We start from the raw sequence: 19,744 nt of genomic DNA, 5'->3' as shown, positions 1-19,744 counted from the left end.
ATGGATTTGGAGATGACTGAGCACTTTGTATCTTCCTATGGTGAAGCAATGAACTTTGTGAATGAGGGAAGAGGAATGAGGAAGAGAATGGGTTTTATCTCGATTTTTTGCAAAATTTTCAACATTTTTTCCCATAACATCCTCATTGAAAAATGGATGAACTATGGACTGCATAAATGGTCAGTGCAGTGGGCTGAGAATTGACTGAACTGCTGCTCCAAAAATGCTGTAATGAGCAGCACAAAGTCCATCTGGAGGCCAGTCACTAGTGGTATCTCCCCAGGTATCAATATTGATGCCTTTTAGCTTGATTTTTCAGGTGGATTCATCTCTTCCTAGCAGAACTCAATCCTCAAAAAGGGTCCCATAGATATAAAACCCAAAACCTTGTCATTGACACCTGCTGCACAAGCAATTGTGGACCCGTGGTTACATTTCTCAAGTCCTTGTTTGTGCTGCTGAAATGGAGGCAAAAACCCACCTGGCACACCTTGCTGTTGATCATCATCCTGAGAGCTGCCCAGTGACACTTGCTATGCTCCAGGTCTCACTGGTGCTCATGCAGAACAGCAGCAGGCTCTAAGGGCTGGTCTAAGGGATGGACAAATGCCAGCAGCCTCTACACAATGTCCCAAATCCAAATGCCTCGGCAGGAGGTCTTGTCAGCAGATGGGGCCTCTGTACCAGCAGGTGAGAGCCTTTGCAGCTATCACTTGTCACTTGCTCCCAGTGCCTCTGCCTGGCTCAGAGCCAGCTGGTCCTGGAGGCTTGTGGGACAGAACTTCCTGCCCCTCAGCTACAATGAAGACACTGACCCTATTCTGTAGCCAGAGATCTGCAGGTGGATCAAGAGCCTCCCTCCTGTTCCCAGAAGGCACAAGTTTCCAGCCTTCACCATCAGAGGAGTCCCCACTTCCAAACCTGGTAAGTACAGACTCTGGCTGCCTCTCCTTTCACTACAGCTGGGGTTTGTTTTAGGCTCTTGTAACCTCATGCCCTCAGAGAAGATCTAGTCAATCTCTTCCTCATGCCCCTGATGCTTCAAAGCCTGCCAGCCTCCTCTAGCAGCTCCTTTACTTGTTGACACAGATCCTTTACCAGTGCACACCTTCTGCAGGCAAGGAGGAAACTTCCCAGCCTCAGCAAGAAGCTCTCTGCACTCCCTGAGACCTACATGGCTGTATCCTTCCATCAGGAGCTCAATTTGACTTAAGGTCTATAACGTATCTTCAAAATTTTCTCCTAGGTCTCCCTCCCACTCAATTGTTTCTCTATAGTCTTCCATTCTTGGACTGAATTTCTGAATGCTACAATGGCAAAATGTTATTGGCAGACTATTGGTGTTAAATACCAATACTGGCGGATGGAACGTACCGGGGCCTGGCTGGGCCTTGCTGCCTGACCAAAGGCGGCAGCAGTTGTGGTTTCACCTCAGAGACACCTTTGGCTGGCTGTGTGCTGCAGCTGGGCGCTTGGAACAAGTCCAGGCATGCAGGAGCTCAGGTTTACCCCTGGAGGAAAGGCTTTAGGCGAGGTGAAGGAAAGGAGTCGGGTTCTGATGGAGGGTTTCGATCCAGAGCTTCATTCCTGGCCCACAGGCCTCTGAATCCAGCAAGAGCTCCAACAGAACCCTGAACCGCGTGGCTGCTGTTCCTTTTTACCCAGGGGAGAGGGGGAGGGAAGGGGTAGGGATCCCACCAACCAGGTAAGGGGGGGAAGTCTCAAGGGACAAGTGACACCTGGATGGCCCAATGTCCCCAGGGCTGAGAAGCATCCTTTGAACTCTGCCAATCACACGACGCCCCTGCTGGAATGCCAAGACTGATGGACAGCTCTCAGCAAGGGGGCAAGGGAGGGGAAGGGAGAGGTTGCTGGCACACCTGGGGAAGGAACTGGGATAGCTGAAACAGGCTATTACATCGCACCACAACAGGAGACAGAAATCTTTTATGTTTACACCCCACAACCAGTTACTAGAGTAATGGAAATAGATATTGTTATGCTGTTTGTGAGGAATGCACCGAGTCATTTCACATTTGCTTTTTTGCATCCTGCTCCTAAAAATCTCATACTTTTGTGTCACAAAAATATCAGCAAAGCAATATGAGTGACTTCTTTAGAACTAGTCTACAGTGAGCATTTTGATAGAAAATTGTCCATCAAGTATTTAAAATTCTTTCCAGGAGTGTATTCAATGGAAGCTTAATGTTCCCATCAATGCAACCTGTGCATTCAAGTTACATGCCAGGAGTCAGGAAACGGTTTGGCTTCTCATGTCAGCTGAGTGGCTGTTCTGCTGATGTCTGTGCTCAAACACTTAAAAGAACAAAATTCCCGATTTAGCAGTGAGGGAGTGCCCAGGGTTGTGGCTGGGCTGGTTTTCAGCCCTCATAAATGCACTGCATTGATGCACTTGTGAAATTCACCTCTGCACGGACAGCTGCAATAAGAATCTAAGTGGGACAGAGGTTTTGAGTGCAAGTCTCTAGAGAAATGGGTGATATCTTTGGCACTTAACCAGACTACACAATTGTCTGAGGAAAGTCAGAGGAATATAATCATGAGCAACTGGGATACAGACAAGTAACTAAAAAATAAAAGAAATAATAATAATAATAATTATTATTATTATATTGTTAGTTATTTAATAATTGCTGAAACAGAAATAAAGGTTACCTCATGAATTCCAAAGTGAGCATAGGAATCAAAGTAATAATCCCTGGATGTCATCTCTTCTGGATTGATGAGCTTTGCCATCTTGCCTCGGCCTGGGCAGCTGGGTTGCAATGGAGCATGGATGACAGACTGAACTGGCTTTGGAACAACAGCAGGCTGAGGAGGCTGGGATGGAATGGTGCAAACCTAGGAAAACATGGAATATTGTTAAAAGGCATCATTAAAATAAAATATTTCTCTCTATGTCTAGTGTAGGGATGTTATTGTTAGCGCTATTATTGTAACTATCGAGTAGATAACAAGTCCAAAGACACCGGGTGTATCATAAGTGAAATTTAGGCTGCCTTCTTTCCTGGATCTTTACCTTATTTGATGTCCTGTAAAATTTCCTTAATGGATTTTTCCTAATGTTTCTCTGCAGATACCTAAATTAGTGCAGAGTAATGGTAAATTATGGGGGTTGGCTGAAGTAGGTTACTGCAAACATTGACACAAAGCAGTAAAGAGCTACTTTTTCTCCATTAGTGTCCTATTCCATCAAACTGCCACAGATTTGTGAGAGGCAGTTGCAATGAACACATAGTTCCCCTGCAAAGAAGAGCTCATGAAAAAAGGATTCCAGACACACTGTTGCCAACAAGGGCAGAACACACAATCAATTCTTAATTACCAGGTAAGGTGCCTGTTTATATTGATAAGCTAGGTCTGAGAAGGCTCACAATATCTGAAAGTCCCTGGTGCTATCTGAAAGTCTCTCAGCATGTCACACAGGGAGCTGTGTGACATGTGTGGTCTCTTAATGCAGTTTCCTGTTGTTGGGAGATGCAGGAGTTATGCCATTCCAACACACCATGGCCCCCAGCACCTAATTTTTTATTGAATATTGCATCTCCAACACCAGCATTCTGACAGCCACAGAATTCTCACATCCCCTTGGTCCACATTTGATACCTGTATCATATAAGACAGAATATTTTTCAAATATGAGGTAAAACAGACCCTTTTCTGGCCCATATGTGTATCTACATTTTGAATCCCTAATATGAAGCAAAATGCTGAAAACTGAGAAAGACTGACCAATATCCTACAGCTTCACCTATGCACTAAGTCACCTCCAAATTATGGGTCAACAACTTCATATATTAAGGTCAGTCCTACTTAAAATACATATCATATCCTTTTGTACTTTTGGGGGTTTTTTTGTGACTCAGTAGTTTCTCAGTGGGGACCAGAGTTGCCTGAGCCTCTTCTTGTTACTTTCATGAAGTTCATGCTGTCTTCTAAAGCTTAGTACTGTGAGGCATCAATCCCCTGTACTGCCTCTGAATAGCATCAATTAGCCTAGTTCAGTTTGCTTCAATTAAAAAAAAAAGAAGAAGAAAAAAAAAAGCCCCCACATTTTGTAGATTTCTATGTCTCATCTTTTGATGGCTTCTTTGGTCCATCTGTTAAAAAAGTAAATGCCATTGGTTTATGTTCCTGTAACATTTTTCATCCCCAAAGATACAGAAGTGCTTTATTTATGAGCTTTTTCTATTTCTTGCATTTTTTACTTTATCACCTCACCCTGTTCACCTCACCTAGTTCACCTCCCACACAGAATACACTTGCTCCCAATTGGGGTTTTTATTTCTGTTTGGTCTAGTTTCAAAAGTGTTCATCTGCAGTCAAGTAATTTCTCTTAAGACATTGCTTCATTGCTTGTTCATTGCAAGCAGTAACACTGATAACTTAGTCTGTCAAAGTGTTGCTCTTCATATTCAACTCTTTCAAATATAATCCTGCTACTTTTAATTACATACTTGAGGTTATATCTCAACTTTTTCCTCCACTGGCATGCACCCTATGCAATTTCTGCAGTTACCTTTCTCAGCAGTCCTTTCTGTATTTGTCTGCTGGATTACAATGACTTAAACTGTAGGTGTTTGAAATTCTGTTTTATTATAATATGAAATTTATAATGTCCTACACTTTCCACTTACCCTCTGCATTTTACAAGCATTTTACAAGAAAAATACATACATTTATATAAATTACAAAATAAAATAGTCATTGAATTCTGTTCCTGTCTTAGGTAAGAATGTCTCCAGACACATGATAGTGCATCACATGCAATTGCTTAAAAGATATGTAATGAAGAGAAGTTGTAGCAGTTTTTGTAAAGGAAATCAGGGGGCTTCCAGCATTTCTGTTGCTGTCAAACTACAAATTTAGATGTGGTTTGCTGTACAACAGAGAGCACTTGCTACAGGAAAAGAGATTGATCTTGAAGGCAAATCTCCTATCTGGATGCCAGGCAGTATCAATTCTGCTCCTGGCTGCATGGAAGGGTCTAGACTGGATTATGAGAACAAGGTTATTCTGACTAAAGATACTGAAGGAAATTAAACCTAACAACTTAAGCTAAGAAAGTTGTCTGAATGAATTTCTTTCCTGAATTAACATCACTGTTTCCTAGTCAGCAACTGAATTCTGCTATGGCCAAGGGATGGCAAGATAACTTTTTATTGAGCTACTGGGTCAGTATTGCATGTTTGCCTTGCAATACTTTTCAGATGGATCCAAACTACCTGAAGACTTACTGCTCTCAACTGTGCATCTACATCCCTGTCAGGAAGAACATATCCCAGCCAGCAGAAGAAGTAGAAGCCTAATAATTCTGCTTCTCAGCTGCCTTAGTTTGTAGCCAAGCAGGCTGTGGAAAAATGTGTTGATGGTGGCTATTTGACAACACTTGGCTCTGAATGCCAATAGGTCCATCCTGTGCTGTGGGTACCAAAACCTCATGCAGCAGGGGCAGCAGAAAACTGCATAGGGGTGGTGATCTTCTCAGCCAGCAGCGCCCAGTCACAGGGACCTTAAACCAGCTGCTTCATTTCTGTTTTAGGCGTACTAACACAACAATAACACAGCTACTAACACAACGTACTAACACAACACTAACTTCCTGATTCAAATGGTGTAAATCTTGCAGCATCTGTAATACCTCCTGCTGAAATTTCTGTGTGTAGCACTGTAATTCTGGGATCCCAAAACAACATCACAATTAGTTTTGTGAGTGGGGCTCAGGAAATCCCTCCTTCAGTAAGTTGCCATAGACTCTATGAAAAATTTCACTTGAAAGCGACTTATGCCCTATAACAACAGATATCTGGGGAAAACATAAACATAGTGGACAACTGCAGGATAAATAATTGCAATGAAACCTATTATTTGTATCAGAAACAATAAAGTCTTTCAGTGTACAGCTCTGAGACTGTAAACTAGACACAACTATGCTTTTAGGGATATGGTATAATTCCTTAAGGAAAAAACATGCTTTTAAGACAACAGCTATCAAGGAAAGACAACTTCCTATATTCTTTCCAGAACTGAAAAGAACCCTTGATGTGAATTGCAAGCTTAGCATATACATATAGCCCACATGAGGAACAACTCATCTTTTGAATAACACCTGAAAAGGCAAAACATCTGGACGGGGGGCAAGCCTCACATCAGTGTAAAGAATCTAAAAATCTCTCTGCAGAACCCATGTATGGATTCTGGCCAGCTGCACACAATTCCAGAACACTGGCTTGCTGCTAATGCAGATGAAGTCTGAAAGAATGGAAGCAGCTGCTTCAGAATTCATTCTTCACTATGCTAAACATGCAGCCCTCTATTTTTCCATCTTCCATTGGTACTGAAGGTGGAGTTGAGGGGTCTGAAGGATCTGAGAAGCAATCTATCACCGCTTTGGACTGAAGTCCTACCTTTGTGTACCATTTCAACATTTAAATCAAATTAAATTAGGGAAACACTTTCCAACTTTTAAAAATCAAATAAAATTTATTTCCTCTTTCTTTGTGGCCAGGGTTGGTACACTGCAGGTGATCAAATGTACTAGCACAGGACTGGTTTCCTTAAAAGCTTTGAATTCTCGCAAAAGACAAGATTTGTAAGCCTCATTGTTTCTCAAAATCCCACAACTCACAAGCTCCTGATGTAGGCATCTGAAACATATGCAGGCACTACAGTGACACCTCTGTGTGACTTTGAGACCTACAGAGTTGCCCATGTGTGTCAATGGGTACTGTTGAAGTTCTTCTTTGAAAACTGGACCTAATCCAACAAGGACCCACAAGGCTGTCTGGGTGTACAACTTCCAAAATATGAAACAGAACTGGGTATTCAAAAATCATGAGCTATTTTTGAAAATTTGAGCCTTTTAGATATATCCATCTGTCTACAGAGAGACAAGATGGTGAAATATGCACAATTCATTTTCTAGGAGGTTTGTGACAAAAGCTGTGGTGTGTAGAGTAAAAATAAACTTGAATTTCAATTCTCCTTTCTTGATATTACTATGGAGACATCAGGCTGGAGGTTAAAATTCCAATCCTTGCAAAACTGTTGTTCAAGCTGCAGTATTTTATTCTTGACAAATTCTTAGTTATTTATGACATTTTTATGACATTGAAGTGGTTAACTTCTGCTTGGAAGTGCTGAACTTTTCCTTAAGAAACTAATTAAAATGGAATTACAGTTTAAACTTATTCAATTTCAGCATCATCTTCCTTTTAAACAAGAGGTTTTATCATATCTAAATGTCGATTTTATTTATTTTTTGAGCCAGATAGCTTTCTATGTCAGAACTACTAGAATAGAATGTGCCTAACACCATTTTAATTAGTCTGAATTTAATAATCAAGACTTCTGGAGTGCAAGAGATTATCAACTGGTATGCAATCACCATAGCGATTCCAACAATACAGCTTCTTCCTGCTGCAGATATGAAAGCACAGCCAAATATAAGAGGTATTTGCTATCCTCCTGCCAAAATTCAGGCTTCAACAAAAGCTTCTTGGCAGTCATCATGCAAGTTAAAACCTCCTTTATCTTGTATTGTTTTGAAGTCTTTGTCCAAGGCTTATCTTAAGAGATCTTTGAATAGGGCAAAGAATCTAATCCATTATCAGAGAAGTTTTAACCTGATTTTCTGAGGAAATGAAGCTCTTACAGTATCTTGCCTATGCCTCTCATTAATAACTCCTGAACTTGTCCAAGCCAGTCCGAAGTGTGGAAATATCAAATACAATTACATTTTGGTACATTTCTTGAAAACCAGAAATTAGATAGAAGTATAAGTGATTTGATGATCCACTGAAATTTGAGCAGCTAGATTTCAGTTGTCATACTTTCACCAGGTCCAGGTCTATTAAGCCACCTGGCTGGTGTTATATGTGCAGTGTGAGGCCTCTGGACTGGATGAGCAGTAATGAAGGTGTACAAAGACGACCAGGCCTTGCTCAGGACTAAATTAAGAGCTGGGGGCATAAAGAGCACATACTTGCAGGAAACCAGGCTTTTTAAGCTCCTTGGCACATGGGAAAACCTTTCCATGCTGAGGATGGGAAGTCCACAAGGAATGCAAAATGGCAGGAAATCAGGGAGTTCCAACATTCAACTACAGACAGATGTAGCTGTTTGGGAGCAAGGATATTTATTTATTTATTTATATTTTTATATATTTATATATTTTTATATATATACCTGTATTAGGTGTATGCTTTCAGGACTAGGACCTCTGACAACCAGTAAAGAACATTTACTTAGTGGAAGATTTACGTTGTCTCAAAATCAGTCTGAAAGTGCCAATTCTTCAGCAGCTATAAACCTACTTTCTGCTTGATGAAAGTCAGGCTCAGTCTGTTTTAAGTTGCATGCAAGTATGAGTTCAATGCAAATGCAAATCTATCTAAACTCCAAAACTGAATCTAGTCAGGCAGACTCTAAGAAAACTGGGAGAGAGAACTGATTCTTAAAATTACTTGTTTTGAGGCTACCCCTTGTTCAGCCACCTCAAAGTGAGGTGCTGCTCTGAACTTTCTACATGGATTGTTTGGAATGCCAGATCAACCTGTCACAGACAAACCTGTCCATTTTTTATCAGCAGGAAATTCACTGTCCTTTATACAGACAAGCATAGCTCTGAGTGTATTACAACTGTGACACCCCTAAGTAATGGTGATAGGAAAAATATTGTGAAAACACTAGTCCTTTAGAATAAAGCTTCTGTCCAGAACAACTGAGACTGATCAGTTTTACAAGGAATTAGATTATACCTTAGATGTCCAAATCCTCAAAAATTCAAAGGAAAAGATGCAAGCTGGCCATCAGTACGATAAAGCTGTGGTCAGCACACTTAGGCTGCAGCAGAAATAACACCAAGTAGCAAAAAAGAATGTAAAGATTACAATGTTTGCAAAGTTGTTAGTTTTTGCGCAGAAGCTAAAAAGAAATTTATATATGTAAATGCAAAATAGGTGACGTGATGCCTTCATGGATCTGACCCAGGGTACTTCATACTGTCAAGATTTTTCATGGGGACTGCCTGTTGGGTAAAGCCAGAATTTTCTTAGTGACAGGTCACAAAATAAGCAATCCAATTTTCAGTTTCCTATATTACTGGGTATGCAGGAGTAATTCTTCTCCCTAATAAAGTTTAAGCACTGAAATGAATGTTCTGTGGGGTCTCCAACTGCGCAGATTGCAGAACTCAGCTGGAGAATATCCTTTACCAGCCTTTAAAGCCATCTTTTATCCGAGCAGGGTGCTGTACTAGATGCCCTCCAGAGGTCCTTTCCACACATATTATTCTATGATATTAAGACATAGTTATATTTGCACTGTGCAGGAGATACAGGTGGCAAGGTTTAGAAACCTGAGCCTAGTGCAAATTATGAGGTAGGTTATAAATTTTGGTTGGTAGTTGTACACACAAAAAGAACAGAACCTGCTTTCATGAGATTAAAGAATACACACTATAAGAAAATGAGGACGTGTCACTCAGGAATGAAAACCTTCTAAAGCTACATGTAACAGAACAGAACTGAGATTACAGGAAATGAGTTGACAAAATTTAAGGACAGGAATGATATTAAGTATTTGTATTATTTATAAATTTGTGAGCAGTTCTAGACCGTTTTGTGTGCATGTAATTAAAATGCTCTTCATCCAATCTGCTCTCATGACTGCTTGGTGCCCGGTGCCATCGGGGGAAAAAAACCAGCAACAAGTTACAGATGTTGACATTTAATTGAACATGTGTTACTTTTCATAAAGATGGAGATTTTGCAATGCATGTAGAGTAGAATGTCCCATGCAGGGCACGAAAAGTCTACTTCAGCATAGAACAAAAGGAAAATATGAGAGAAATGTATTAGTATTAACTGAACTTTACTCTTTGCGAAGCGCCTTGTGGAAGGATAGCAAAGCATTATTTTAAAAGTGTTGAGAGGCAGCTTTCTTTAGGAGAAGGTTGCATTTTGATTATCTTTGGCATTTGGTAGCTCTAATGCCTATTATTATTTTAGATTTAATATCACAGCAACACCTTCTCGGTTTGCAAGATCCCCGCTACAAGGAACAGCTGGAGAAATGCCTTGTGTTTTCACCTGTACTCTGTGGTGTTGAGCAGATGGTCTGTCAGTAGACTTTGCTGTCCATCTGTTTGTTTGGAGCCCCCTGAGCCTCATTAGGAGAGAGGTAAGTTGCACAGTGAGGGGGTTCCCAGCGCTGGCTGCAGCCTCAAACCCCTTCTCTCACAGCCAGGGACTCACAGCTTCAGCTCAGCAGGGGATGGTGCTTTAGAAGCCTCGTCCTCTGGTGGATAACACCAAAAGCAAACTACAGCTGGCAGATGGCTAAACTCATTCTTCTTTTCATAGGCTATAGATTAATCTAACTGCTATCAATAATGTGGAAATGGATCTCTGTGCATAACCGTGCTGTGCCTCCACACTCGCAGCATGTGGATTTGTTGTGGTTTAATGGTCTATGCCACGTAAGTCAAGAATCTGAAAGCTGAAGATTTAAATAAAGGAGAATTATAGATAAATAAAGAAAGCTATGATGATCTGTGGCTAGATGTCCTGTGGTTTTCTTTCAATTTTTCACTATAATTAGGAATAGAAGAGGTGGAAATATTCAAACACACTGGTTATTTTGACACAAGATAGATACCTGTAAGTAAATCTGGCAGGCTGAGAAATACAGGCTAGACCACCAGGGCTAGGTGTTTCTGAGAGACACTTCAGACTTCTCAGCTTTTTCCTGACTCAGTACCATATATCAGGGCTCCCAGGAAAAGCATGCTTTGTAACAGAGCTCTTCTGAACACAGTGCCTTGCTAAGATGTAAGAACTTTTTGGTCGGTTTATGCTACAGCAGCCTTTCTCCTGTTCCAGAATCCAGTCTGAAAAGTTTACTCTGGTGTGTAGACCACAGAGCAACACACCAGCATCTTCACAAAGCCAGTGTCTCTTACTGGTTGAAGCTTCTGGACTTACACAGATTTTCAGCTACGTCTGACATGGTAACACTGCAAGTCCCTGCTTTCTGTGGAGCATCCTGACCTTTTTCAAGGACTCACGAAAGGCAAATAAAACCAAAAGATTAAAAAAAAAATTCCTTCCTACCTTCTTGTAATATTAAGTCTCTCCTTTTGTAACTAAAGAAGATGAGAATTTCATTTAATTTAATTATTTATTCAGTTGGTAGAAGCTAACTTGGTAGTGAAAAACAGAAAGGTTCCCTCATGTGTGGTCCCAAGCCTATCAATGTTGACTGTGAAATTCCAATATCACCACAGGAATTTTAAATTTAGGACTGAGGTCAACTGTGAGAGTTATGACTGTTACTGACAACCATATATTACATCACTGGTATCACTTCTATCAAGATTTAAAGAGCACCTAACACCTAAAATAGTCAGTAAAGGCCAGGGAGCACTTAAATTGATGGATCACAAAAGTGTGACTGATCACACTTTTCCTCTTTCATTCAATTATCCAGAGAAAAACAAGCAGTAGGTATAAACCATGTTGTATGTTCTCCTGGAACAGATTTTCCTTCTGAGATGTCTGGGTTTTGGGAGTTTTGACAGATCTCTTGCCTTTAAAGTGCTACATCCAAAACTGTCTAGAACAAAAGAAATCAAGATGCACAGATATAAGGAGGGGAAACAGCCTGTTGTTCTGGCAGAGCTATTAGAGGCTTATTTTTTGTGGTTGTTCAGAGGGAAGGTTTGAGCTAAGACTACTGCCTGCCTATTGTTGAACTGGAAAGAGGAAAAGCTGATAACAGTATTTTCCATTTGAAGTAGGCTACAGCCTCTGGGAAATAAAGAGCTTTTCCAAGTTTAATGTCATTTTATTTCTGATTTGCCTTTCAGGGAGTTACACAAGGGAAAGAAATATCTCTGCATTAATAAAATGCATCAGGTCTTCCAGATGATTTTAAAATATCGGTCCCAAATGGGAAGAATCTAAAAATAAACCATATCACTTTCATTCCTGGGCATTCATTGCAGAGTTACCGCTATATTTGGTAGTGATAATTGTTAATGTTATGTGCTTACTAATTGCACTGATACTGATATTTAATGTCCCACCTGGCCTGACAGGGCAAGCACTTCTATGCCATCAACAAGTAGCACACAGCTATGGGATGCTGTTCAGGGACTGAACTCCCCCTAACCATTTCCAAGACCCTTTCAGGTTTGGCATGGCAGAGAGAGAAGGCTGCAAAAGCGTCACATTGCTCAAACAGCACTGGCTTAAAACTACAGCTGTGAAGTCTATGCCTTCCCCTTGTATTCTGCAATACAAGTAGTCAAACTGCAGCAGCCTTGCCTCATTTTTTCAGACAGGATGGAAACACACTCAGCTTTCTGTGTGGCTGAGAGGAGTCACCCAGACCTGTGAATCCAGCACCGTTTCTAGGGTGGCTGAGTACTGTGAGGGAGTAGCTGGAACAAGGGTGAGTGGCTCTTCTTGTGTGCACATGAACAAAGTTCAGGGCTGCTGGTGAGTCATGTTCCCTGCTGCTTGGGTAGATTTGGCTATGCAATCATACAGAATGAAGAAATCACTCCGTGCTATGTTTCCCTGGGAGTTGCTCAAAGCCTATATCATTATTTAGCAAGTCACGACTCAGCTCCTTTTTCCTCCTGTAATGTGGGGCTCAGTTTTCCAGGGCTGCCTTTGCAGCAGCTTGGACTAGCTGGAAGGAGGATCTGGGTTTCTCATTCCTCTGTCCTTCCTTCTGCATGCAACAGTGAGGACTCATCAGTGTTGCCTGAATACTTCCACAGTGATTAAAAGGCTGCCCTTGTATTTCTCTGTGGAGTCCAACATTCAGTGTGCAAGGCTCTATAGAGGAAGTTTCCATAATGTGTGCTGGGTCACCCAGGCAAGCTGATGTAATTCCACATGAATTCTGAATTACAGACAATTTATCATCATGGCTGTGAAACCATGAATGGTGCATAAGGATCTACAGTCAGAGCATTAGGGGCCTGTTAACAGATGGTAATTAGTTCTATTTTAAGGATGGCTAGGCAAGTCAGCTCTTTTTGTGACAAGAAAAAAAAATTAAGGACAAGGTCATCTTCTAAGACATGAAACCCTAGCAGTTGTTTTCACTTTGTGATCAGCTATAACCCAGGGAAGACATGCTCCCGTTATCTGGAAGCAGTACACAGAAATGTAAATGTGACTGAAGGTTTTTATTGATTTTCAAGTGAAGAGAGATATTCATGTGCCAGATTACTTTAAAACGCCTCGCATCACAAGGCGCAGCTTGTTGTAGAAATAGCAACACAAGTTATAGAAGCCTGCACTGAAAATATCAAAGTTGAATGCAGTGAAGAGGAAGAGTTTGTTGCAGATCATTGCATAAAGAGTTATGAAGATACAAAGCCAGAGAAGTGTGAACTTTCCATTGTGATTTTCTTATTGGTTTTTACTATCATTGCTGCTGCATAAGTGCCTGCCTTGCTGAACAGGCAAGGCAATGGAAATGAATGGAAAGGAAACAAAAAGGACCTGGTACTTTCAAGCTACTTTAAATCACCCTGGCAAGTGCATGAAAATCTGTTGAGGAGAGGTCAGGGGGAGCATCATCAATGCTCACAGTACCTTTCTTGTAGGGAAAGTAGCTTATCAGTGACTGGCCTCTTCCCCTCCCCAGCACAATTTCGACTGACTCTCTAGTGATAAGGAACAAGAACCAGAAAGCACTAATCAACTATAAAACCAGTTATTTTTAGGCCTTTTCTCAGTATCAGGCAGTAAGTTGAACTTCACATGAAAAAGTAGAGCTCCACTATTTTTAGAGGCTAATTATTAACAAAAATAACCAGAGTATTCTATCTGTACAAATTATTTTCTTAAATTAGCAGAAAATTTAATGGAAGCTCTCCTCTGCCTAGCAAATTTCTAAGGCACTGATCTCTGAAAGTCACTTTGCAGCTTATATACCAGTCTTTTCTTCCCCTCTCACTGAGTTTCAGCTGTTTCACAACAGCTCTATAGGAAGTTCTTCAGGAAGACATGATATTCTGTAGGCTTTGCTGAGCCTTAGTATGGAGGAGGAAAAATATCCAATTGACCACCTACTCTGTGTCCTAGCCAAGCCTCTGATCTACACTCAGCGCAGTTTCAGATGTACTTCAGCTCTAGAGGAGGTCTCTGCCTAAGAAGTGTCCAGGGTTATTATTTCTTATCCTCTGCAGTGGGTAAGTGCAGAGACAGAAAGAAGAACAAGACTGAGAAATGGCAGTTCCTGAGCTGAAGTGCCACAGAAAATCAGCACAGTGAGTTACAGTTCAGTGCTGCTGCAGAGCTACCAGCAAACAAGCACCAACATTGAGTAGAAGTCCCACATTTGTCACTTCCATTTGTCAACTGGCAAAAAATAACATTTCCCTGCACAGAGCAATGACACCCTGCCACTTCCTTCGGAGCTGCAGCTCGCTGGATCTTAATATGTTATAGCACAGACTTTCTCTTCATCAGCTGGCAGTTTTTTTGTCCTTTGTGTTGGTCTTAAGTCCATCTCACTGTGTGACCTTGAAGGAATCAGCCACTTCTTACTGTGGGTTACCAGAATTTTGCATCTTTTTGTGACAGATGAAACCCCTAGAGGTGGAATGTGGCTCTCTGAATCAACACTTATGATGGCTCACTGAAAATGAGCAACGATGAAGCACCTGTGAAACTCAGGGAAAAATGCAGCTGCCCACAGCTGTTGCAAAGAAGCTGATTTTAGGTGAATCAACTGCTAGTTTAAATGTTTCTCCCTGAGTTCATTAAAATAACATGATCACCTCCCTGAGTTGGCCAGACTTATAAAGGGGACAGTGCTGACATGACCCAACATAAAGTGTAAAAGTTGAAAAACTAATAGAATAATTTCAGTGAGAGCAATGGGGTTGAGCTGCCTTCAACTCACATAATCTTCCATCTTCCCCAGTAACTGGGGACACCCAGTGTCATGACCATGGACATATTACAACAACACATTTGTATTATGATTTAAATACAATTCTTATATTTTTATAAGAATTTTATAAAATATAAGTTTAAGTTATATTTTTATAAGTTAAACTTTTGTTTATATTCCATTTTCAGTGTATTTTGTACCCCCCTGCTAAATCAGAAATCCCATGTAATGTCAACTGTTTTCAAAAGAGACATTAATAAGACATTTGATATTTCACATTGCATCTTCCATGCAGGAATTTCTAGAAGAAACTGATCAAAAGCATATTGCACTGTGATGCCTCTTAGCAATTACTATTTTCCTTTGTAGTCATTAGAATACAACTCCTGTGATGACATTCAAAGGTTTTTTTTTAAAAAATCAGATGTAAAGGGTCCAACTGTAGTTAAATCACTGGGTAGAAAACTGGCAGAAAGCCATTTTAGCTTGTGCTCAGGATCCCCAGCTGCTAAAACTCAGTCAGTAGCTTTCTGGTCTCACAAACATGGTTGAGTCTATGAAAGGAGGAAAATCCTGACTTGGTTCTCTCTTGGGCACTTGAAGTCAGGGAAGACAGTTACCCTGGAGATTTACGATGAAGAGTGCATCTTCTCTTCTCCCTCCAGGAGTGAGAATGTATGAACTTTATACTGACAGGTTTCAGGTCAGTTAAAATATAACAACCAACCTACCCTGAGCCACCTCCATTTCCATTCACCAAGGGCCTGTCTCCACCCTGGCTTTTGCTGCTGTAATTTGCCTTGCTTTTCTTGTTGCTGCCATTTTCATAAGGGATTGGCAGCACTTTCCCCTTGTGCCTCAGCACTTCTCTTGATGCTGATTCATAAGGCAGCATATGTTATTTTGAGATGAGAGTGGGTACACGCTTGGCTAACACAGAATGGAAATCCTTGCCTGACTTATGGTCACAAAGCACAATGCTTTGTCCACAAAACACAACCTGTGACTGCCCTGACAGGGCCTCTTGTGCAACAAGCAAATGCTGCTTGCACGGCAGGGGTCAGCTGGAGTTGGGTCCCTCCTTCCTGCACGTCTCAGGCCTGCCAGGACAGTGTGCGTCCTGCTCCCCCCTTTCTGCAGGGGCCACACGCCCTTCCACGCTTTTCTGTTGACATCCTTCCTGGGCTCTGACTGTTTCTTGTTGTGTGAAACGATGTGGCCCTGCCAAGAGCCGCCACAGGAGCAGCTGGGTAACGAGACGTCCTTGTGCGTGCATGAGTGGCTCATCCCTCCCTTCGCTCGGGCAGCAATAGGGAAGCAATGGAAATGATTGGTGTAGAATCACTACAGACTGGAGAAGTGGCTCCACTCAGGAAAGCTGTAGAGCAAAAAGGAAATTACTAGCGACAACAAGAGCAGAAAATGTAACTGACAGCAGCAAGATCTGGATAACTGGCCTTCTGTTCAAATTAGTCTTCTGTTGATGCTGTGTAAATAGCTGGATGAGTGTGAAGACTGATGTTTTCTGATGAAAGTGCTTCTGACCCGTGAATTCCACTGATTCATGTGACTTTTCTTAACCTGAAAAGCTCAGAGAGTGGATCTCAGAAAGGTTTTTACTATTCACAGTTGTGAAGAAACCTTGAAAAGACTGAGTAAAAGTTTCTGGGAACAGAAAGGCCTATAAAAGTAACACATTGACGCAGATTCAGTGTCTTTTTTTAGCTAGTCTTATCACCTTTCCACATATAAGGTTGGCATTATTGTTCTTTAGCCACAGCATGGGCACAGCATGATGTACAGCAATGCAAAATGCACCAACTCTATTTGTGTTCTGATGGCAGAACAGACCTTCAGATTTTCTTGCCTTCTGATGTGCTGTTGTACTGCCCTAAAAACCTCTGAAATTTAAAAAAAATTTAAAAAGCTGCAAATTGTTTAAGATAACTCGGAGTTAAAGGACAAGACTGAAAGTTTCACTTGCTGCTTATCTGAACATTAACTTGATCTCAGACAATGGAAGAAAAAGAACAGAGAAATAACAGAAGTAAAAATAGTGTTTCAATTCAAGGTGACTCAAGGTTTTATTGACATGGAGTGCTTTTTTTTTTTTCTTTTTGGAACATATCAAGCTTCATGGGATCCTGTTTCTTTAAATATTTCTTCTGTTCATGGAATGATTGACAGTTGAGTGGGATAGAGGAGGAGAAGAAGCATCAGCTCTCACTTCTGAACTGGCTGCACATTCAGAATTAACGGGGAGGCAGAGCTTTCTGACAAGGAGAAGATTTTGAAAATGTAAAAAATACAGACAAAAATAATATTTTTCATAGACATATAAATCAGGGGAGTATGCTCTCAGTACTGTCATACAAATCAAGAGCCACTGTGTTTGGTCTGTTAATATAACTGGAGTTTGGCTACCAAAATGCTCTAGGCTCTGTCTAGGATCAGTAGAAGGAACAAGGTTTCTTTAAAGTATGGTTTGAGATGGGCAGAGTAGCCATTCAGAGGTGTCTGTCTCTGCTGCTTAGACAGGACAAGCAGGCCAGCAGCTCAGATGCCTTATTAAAGCATCTGAATTCATGTGAGCAGATTCCAGATCCTAGCTGATCCATTCAAAGTAAAATAGTAACAACAGAAAATAATAAAGATTTCTTGATTCAATGATGGAGAACATTAGGACTTTATCCAATGAGTTGTCCATGTTTCTTAAAATACCCTGGGAAACAAATTACTGTCATCAACAAGATCTCCTAAAGAGGGCTTGTAAAAATATTTGGGGTGGGTTTGTTTGTTTTTTTGTTTTTTGGGGTTTTTTTTGAGCCACCGAATCCCTGGAGATAAAATCATTCTGCACCACATAAAACAAGCAGTTTTTATTTTTCTCCTTTTACTGACAATGCAGTGATTTTTGATTTTCAGCAGAACTCTGAAGCATGTTGTAAGTCAGAGGAATGCAAGGTTCTGCTACCAGCAGCAAGACACATAGATTGTATCCCTCAAACAATAATGTTTCTTTGGAAGACCATACCACGGAGAAAGATCTAAACGGTTAAAAGATAAAGGAAGAACGATGGGAACTGGCAACAGCATCTCCCCTAACTCCTTGGGAAATCCCAAATAAATAATACTATCTTTATTCAACCTAGGATTTCACACTAAAACCAGGTGATTAGGAAGAATTTTGATTTTAAGTTGACTTCAAAGATAGCAAAGTCATATCCAGCAGTCAAAAAACTAAAACCAATGCAAAGTGAAAAAAGCTAAATATAGAATTGTTGCCTAGCACATTAAGTTAATTGACTTGACTTCCTTTGTTCTGTACAGTCTGTACAATCCAGTGACTTTAATAAATCACTGGTCCTTTTCATTTTATTGAGACCTCAGTTCATCAGATGTAAAAAAAACCATAGTGAATAGAGATGTGAACATACTCAGCATTTCAGAGGACAGAATATTTGAGAAAAAACAGAGGCTGTGCTCCTTTGTTATAGATTCCTAAATTTACCAGATTTTAAAATATCAGCAAAGAAGACAAATGTGATGTGTGAAATTGACATATAAACCACTTAGATTTCCAATTTCATTTGTATGCTGTGCTTGATTTCACAGAAGCACAGAGCAGCTGAGGTTGGAAGGGACCTCTGGAGGTCGTCTGGTCCAGCCCCTGTGTTCAAGCAGTACCACCTCAGGCCAGCTGCCTACGTGTATCCAGATGGCTTCTGATTATCTCCAAGGAAAGAGACTCCACAATCAACCTGGGCCGGTGCTCAGTCATGCTTGCAGTAAAACAATATCTCCTGATTTGAAGATGGAACCTCTGGTGTTTCAGTTTGTGCCCATTGCTTCTGATCCTGTCACGGGGCACAGCTGGCACTGGGAGACCCTGTGGGGCAGGCAAGGGAGCCCAGGAGCCAGGTGGGCATCTCTATGAGCTATGAGATGCGTAGGTGTTACAGAGTTTAAGAAAACAAGACCAACTACATTTAATTGCTGAATCAAATGTGTGAATGCTTGGAAGTGATCTAAACTCAAAGGGACAAATATATTTAAGTTCTCCCTTTCTACACTGGGGGCTTGTATTACTAACAGCTCACCAAGTTAGTTGAATTTAACCTTACTTCAGCTCAGGTGGTATTATATGTAAAATATGAGATTGGTTTGGAACTTGAAATGGAAGGGTTCACCTTCCTGTGATCCTCCACATCTAAACTGAATTTTGTCACAACACCCATACAGAGGAACATAGTGAATACAAAGGATATAAAAAAATAAAAAGTCGGACTTTTCCATGAAACTACTTTTTTAAACACAGAGTTTCTCTATCAACATATAAATGTATATGTATACGTATATATACCAACACTGGATGTGGTATAAAACTTTTACCAGGATTTCGTCACTTTACAGTGTTTGAGCCCACACAGGCATAGCTGTGTCTTCTCTGACACAGTTTTAGTAAAACTAACACAGGTGCACAAAGAAATGGAAGTCATGACACAATATCCAGTTTGAATTTTATGTAAGTGTAAAACATTGTGAGTATATGTCTGCACACACATATACCTGCTAAGCAATTTTGTAAGCAAGCATCTTAATGTGTCTTTAAGGAACTGCATGGCTGAAATGACAAATGAGCACAATGTCAAGGCAGTTATTGAATTATGAAGAAGCATAATATAGTATAGTCCTGCTCACTCAGAATTAGGGTTATGCATCACATTTGCATTTTAATTATAAGATGGGGAGTGGAGTAACTTTCTTGGTTTGGAATAGTGTCAGAGAAGAAATTGTTGTG

At 40.7% G+C, this 19,744-nt stretch overlaps 1 protein-coding gene across 3 annotated transcripts in view; it reads right to left on the bottom strand.

Annotated features, from left to right (window-relative positions):
* Positions 1 to 19,744, bottom strand: part of PRMT8 (protein arginine methyltransferase 8) — a 58,197-nt gene that overhangs the window by 23,344 nt on the left and 15,109 nt on the right. For all 3 annotated transcript variants that reach the window (XM_063148590.1, XM_063148592.1, XM_063148589.1), the window contains exon 3: positions 2,677 to 2,862. In XM_063148590.1, the coding sequence (XP_063004660.1) occupies positions 2,677 to 2,862 (186 nt within the window). The remainder of the gene's footprint in view (positions 1 to 2,676; positions 2,863 to 19,744) is intronic.

Source organism: Melospiza melodia, chromosome 2 (genome assembly GCF_035770615.1).
Source record: "Melospiza melodia melodia isolate bMelMel2 chromosome 2, bMelMel2.pri, whole genome shotgun sequence".
NCBI lineage: Eukaryota > Metazoa > Chordata > Aves > Passeriformes > Passerellidae > Melospiza > Melospiza melodia.
This window is presented reverse-complemented; position numbering and strand designations above follow the sequence as displayed.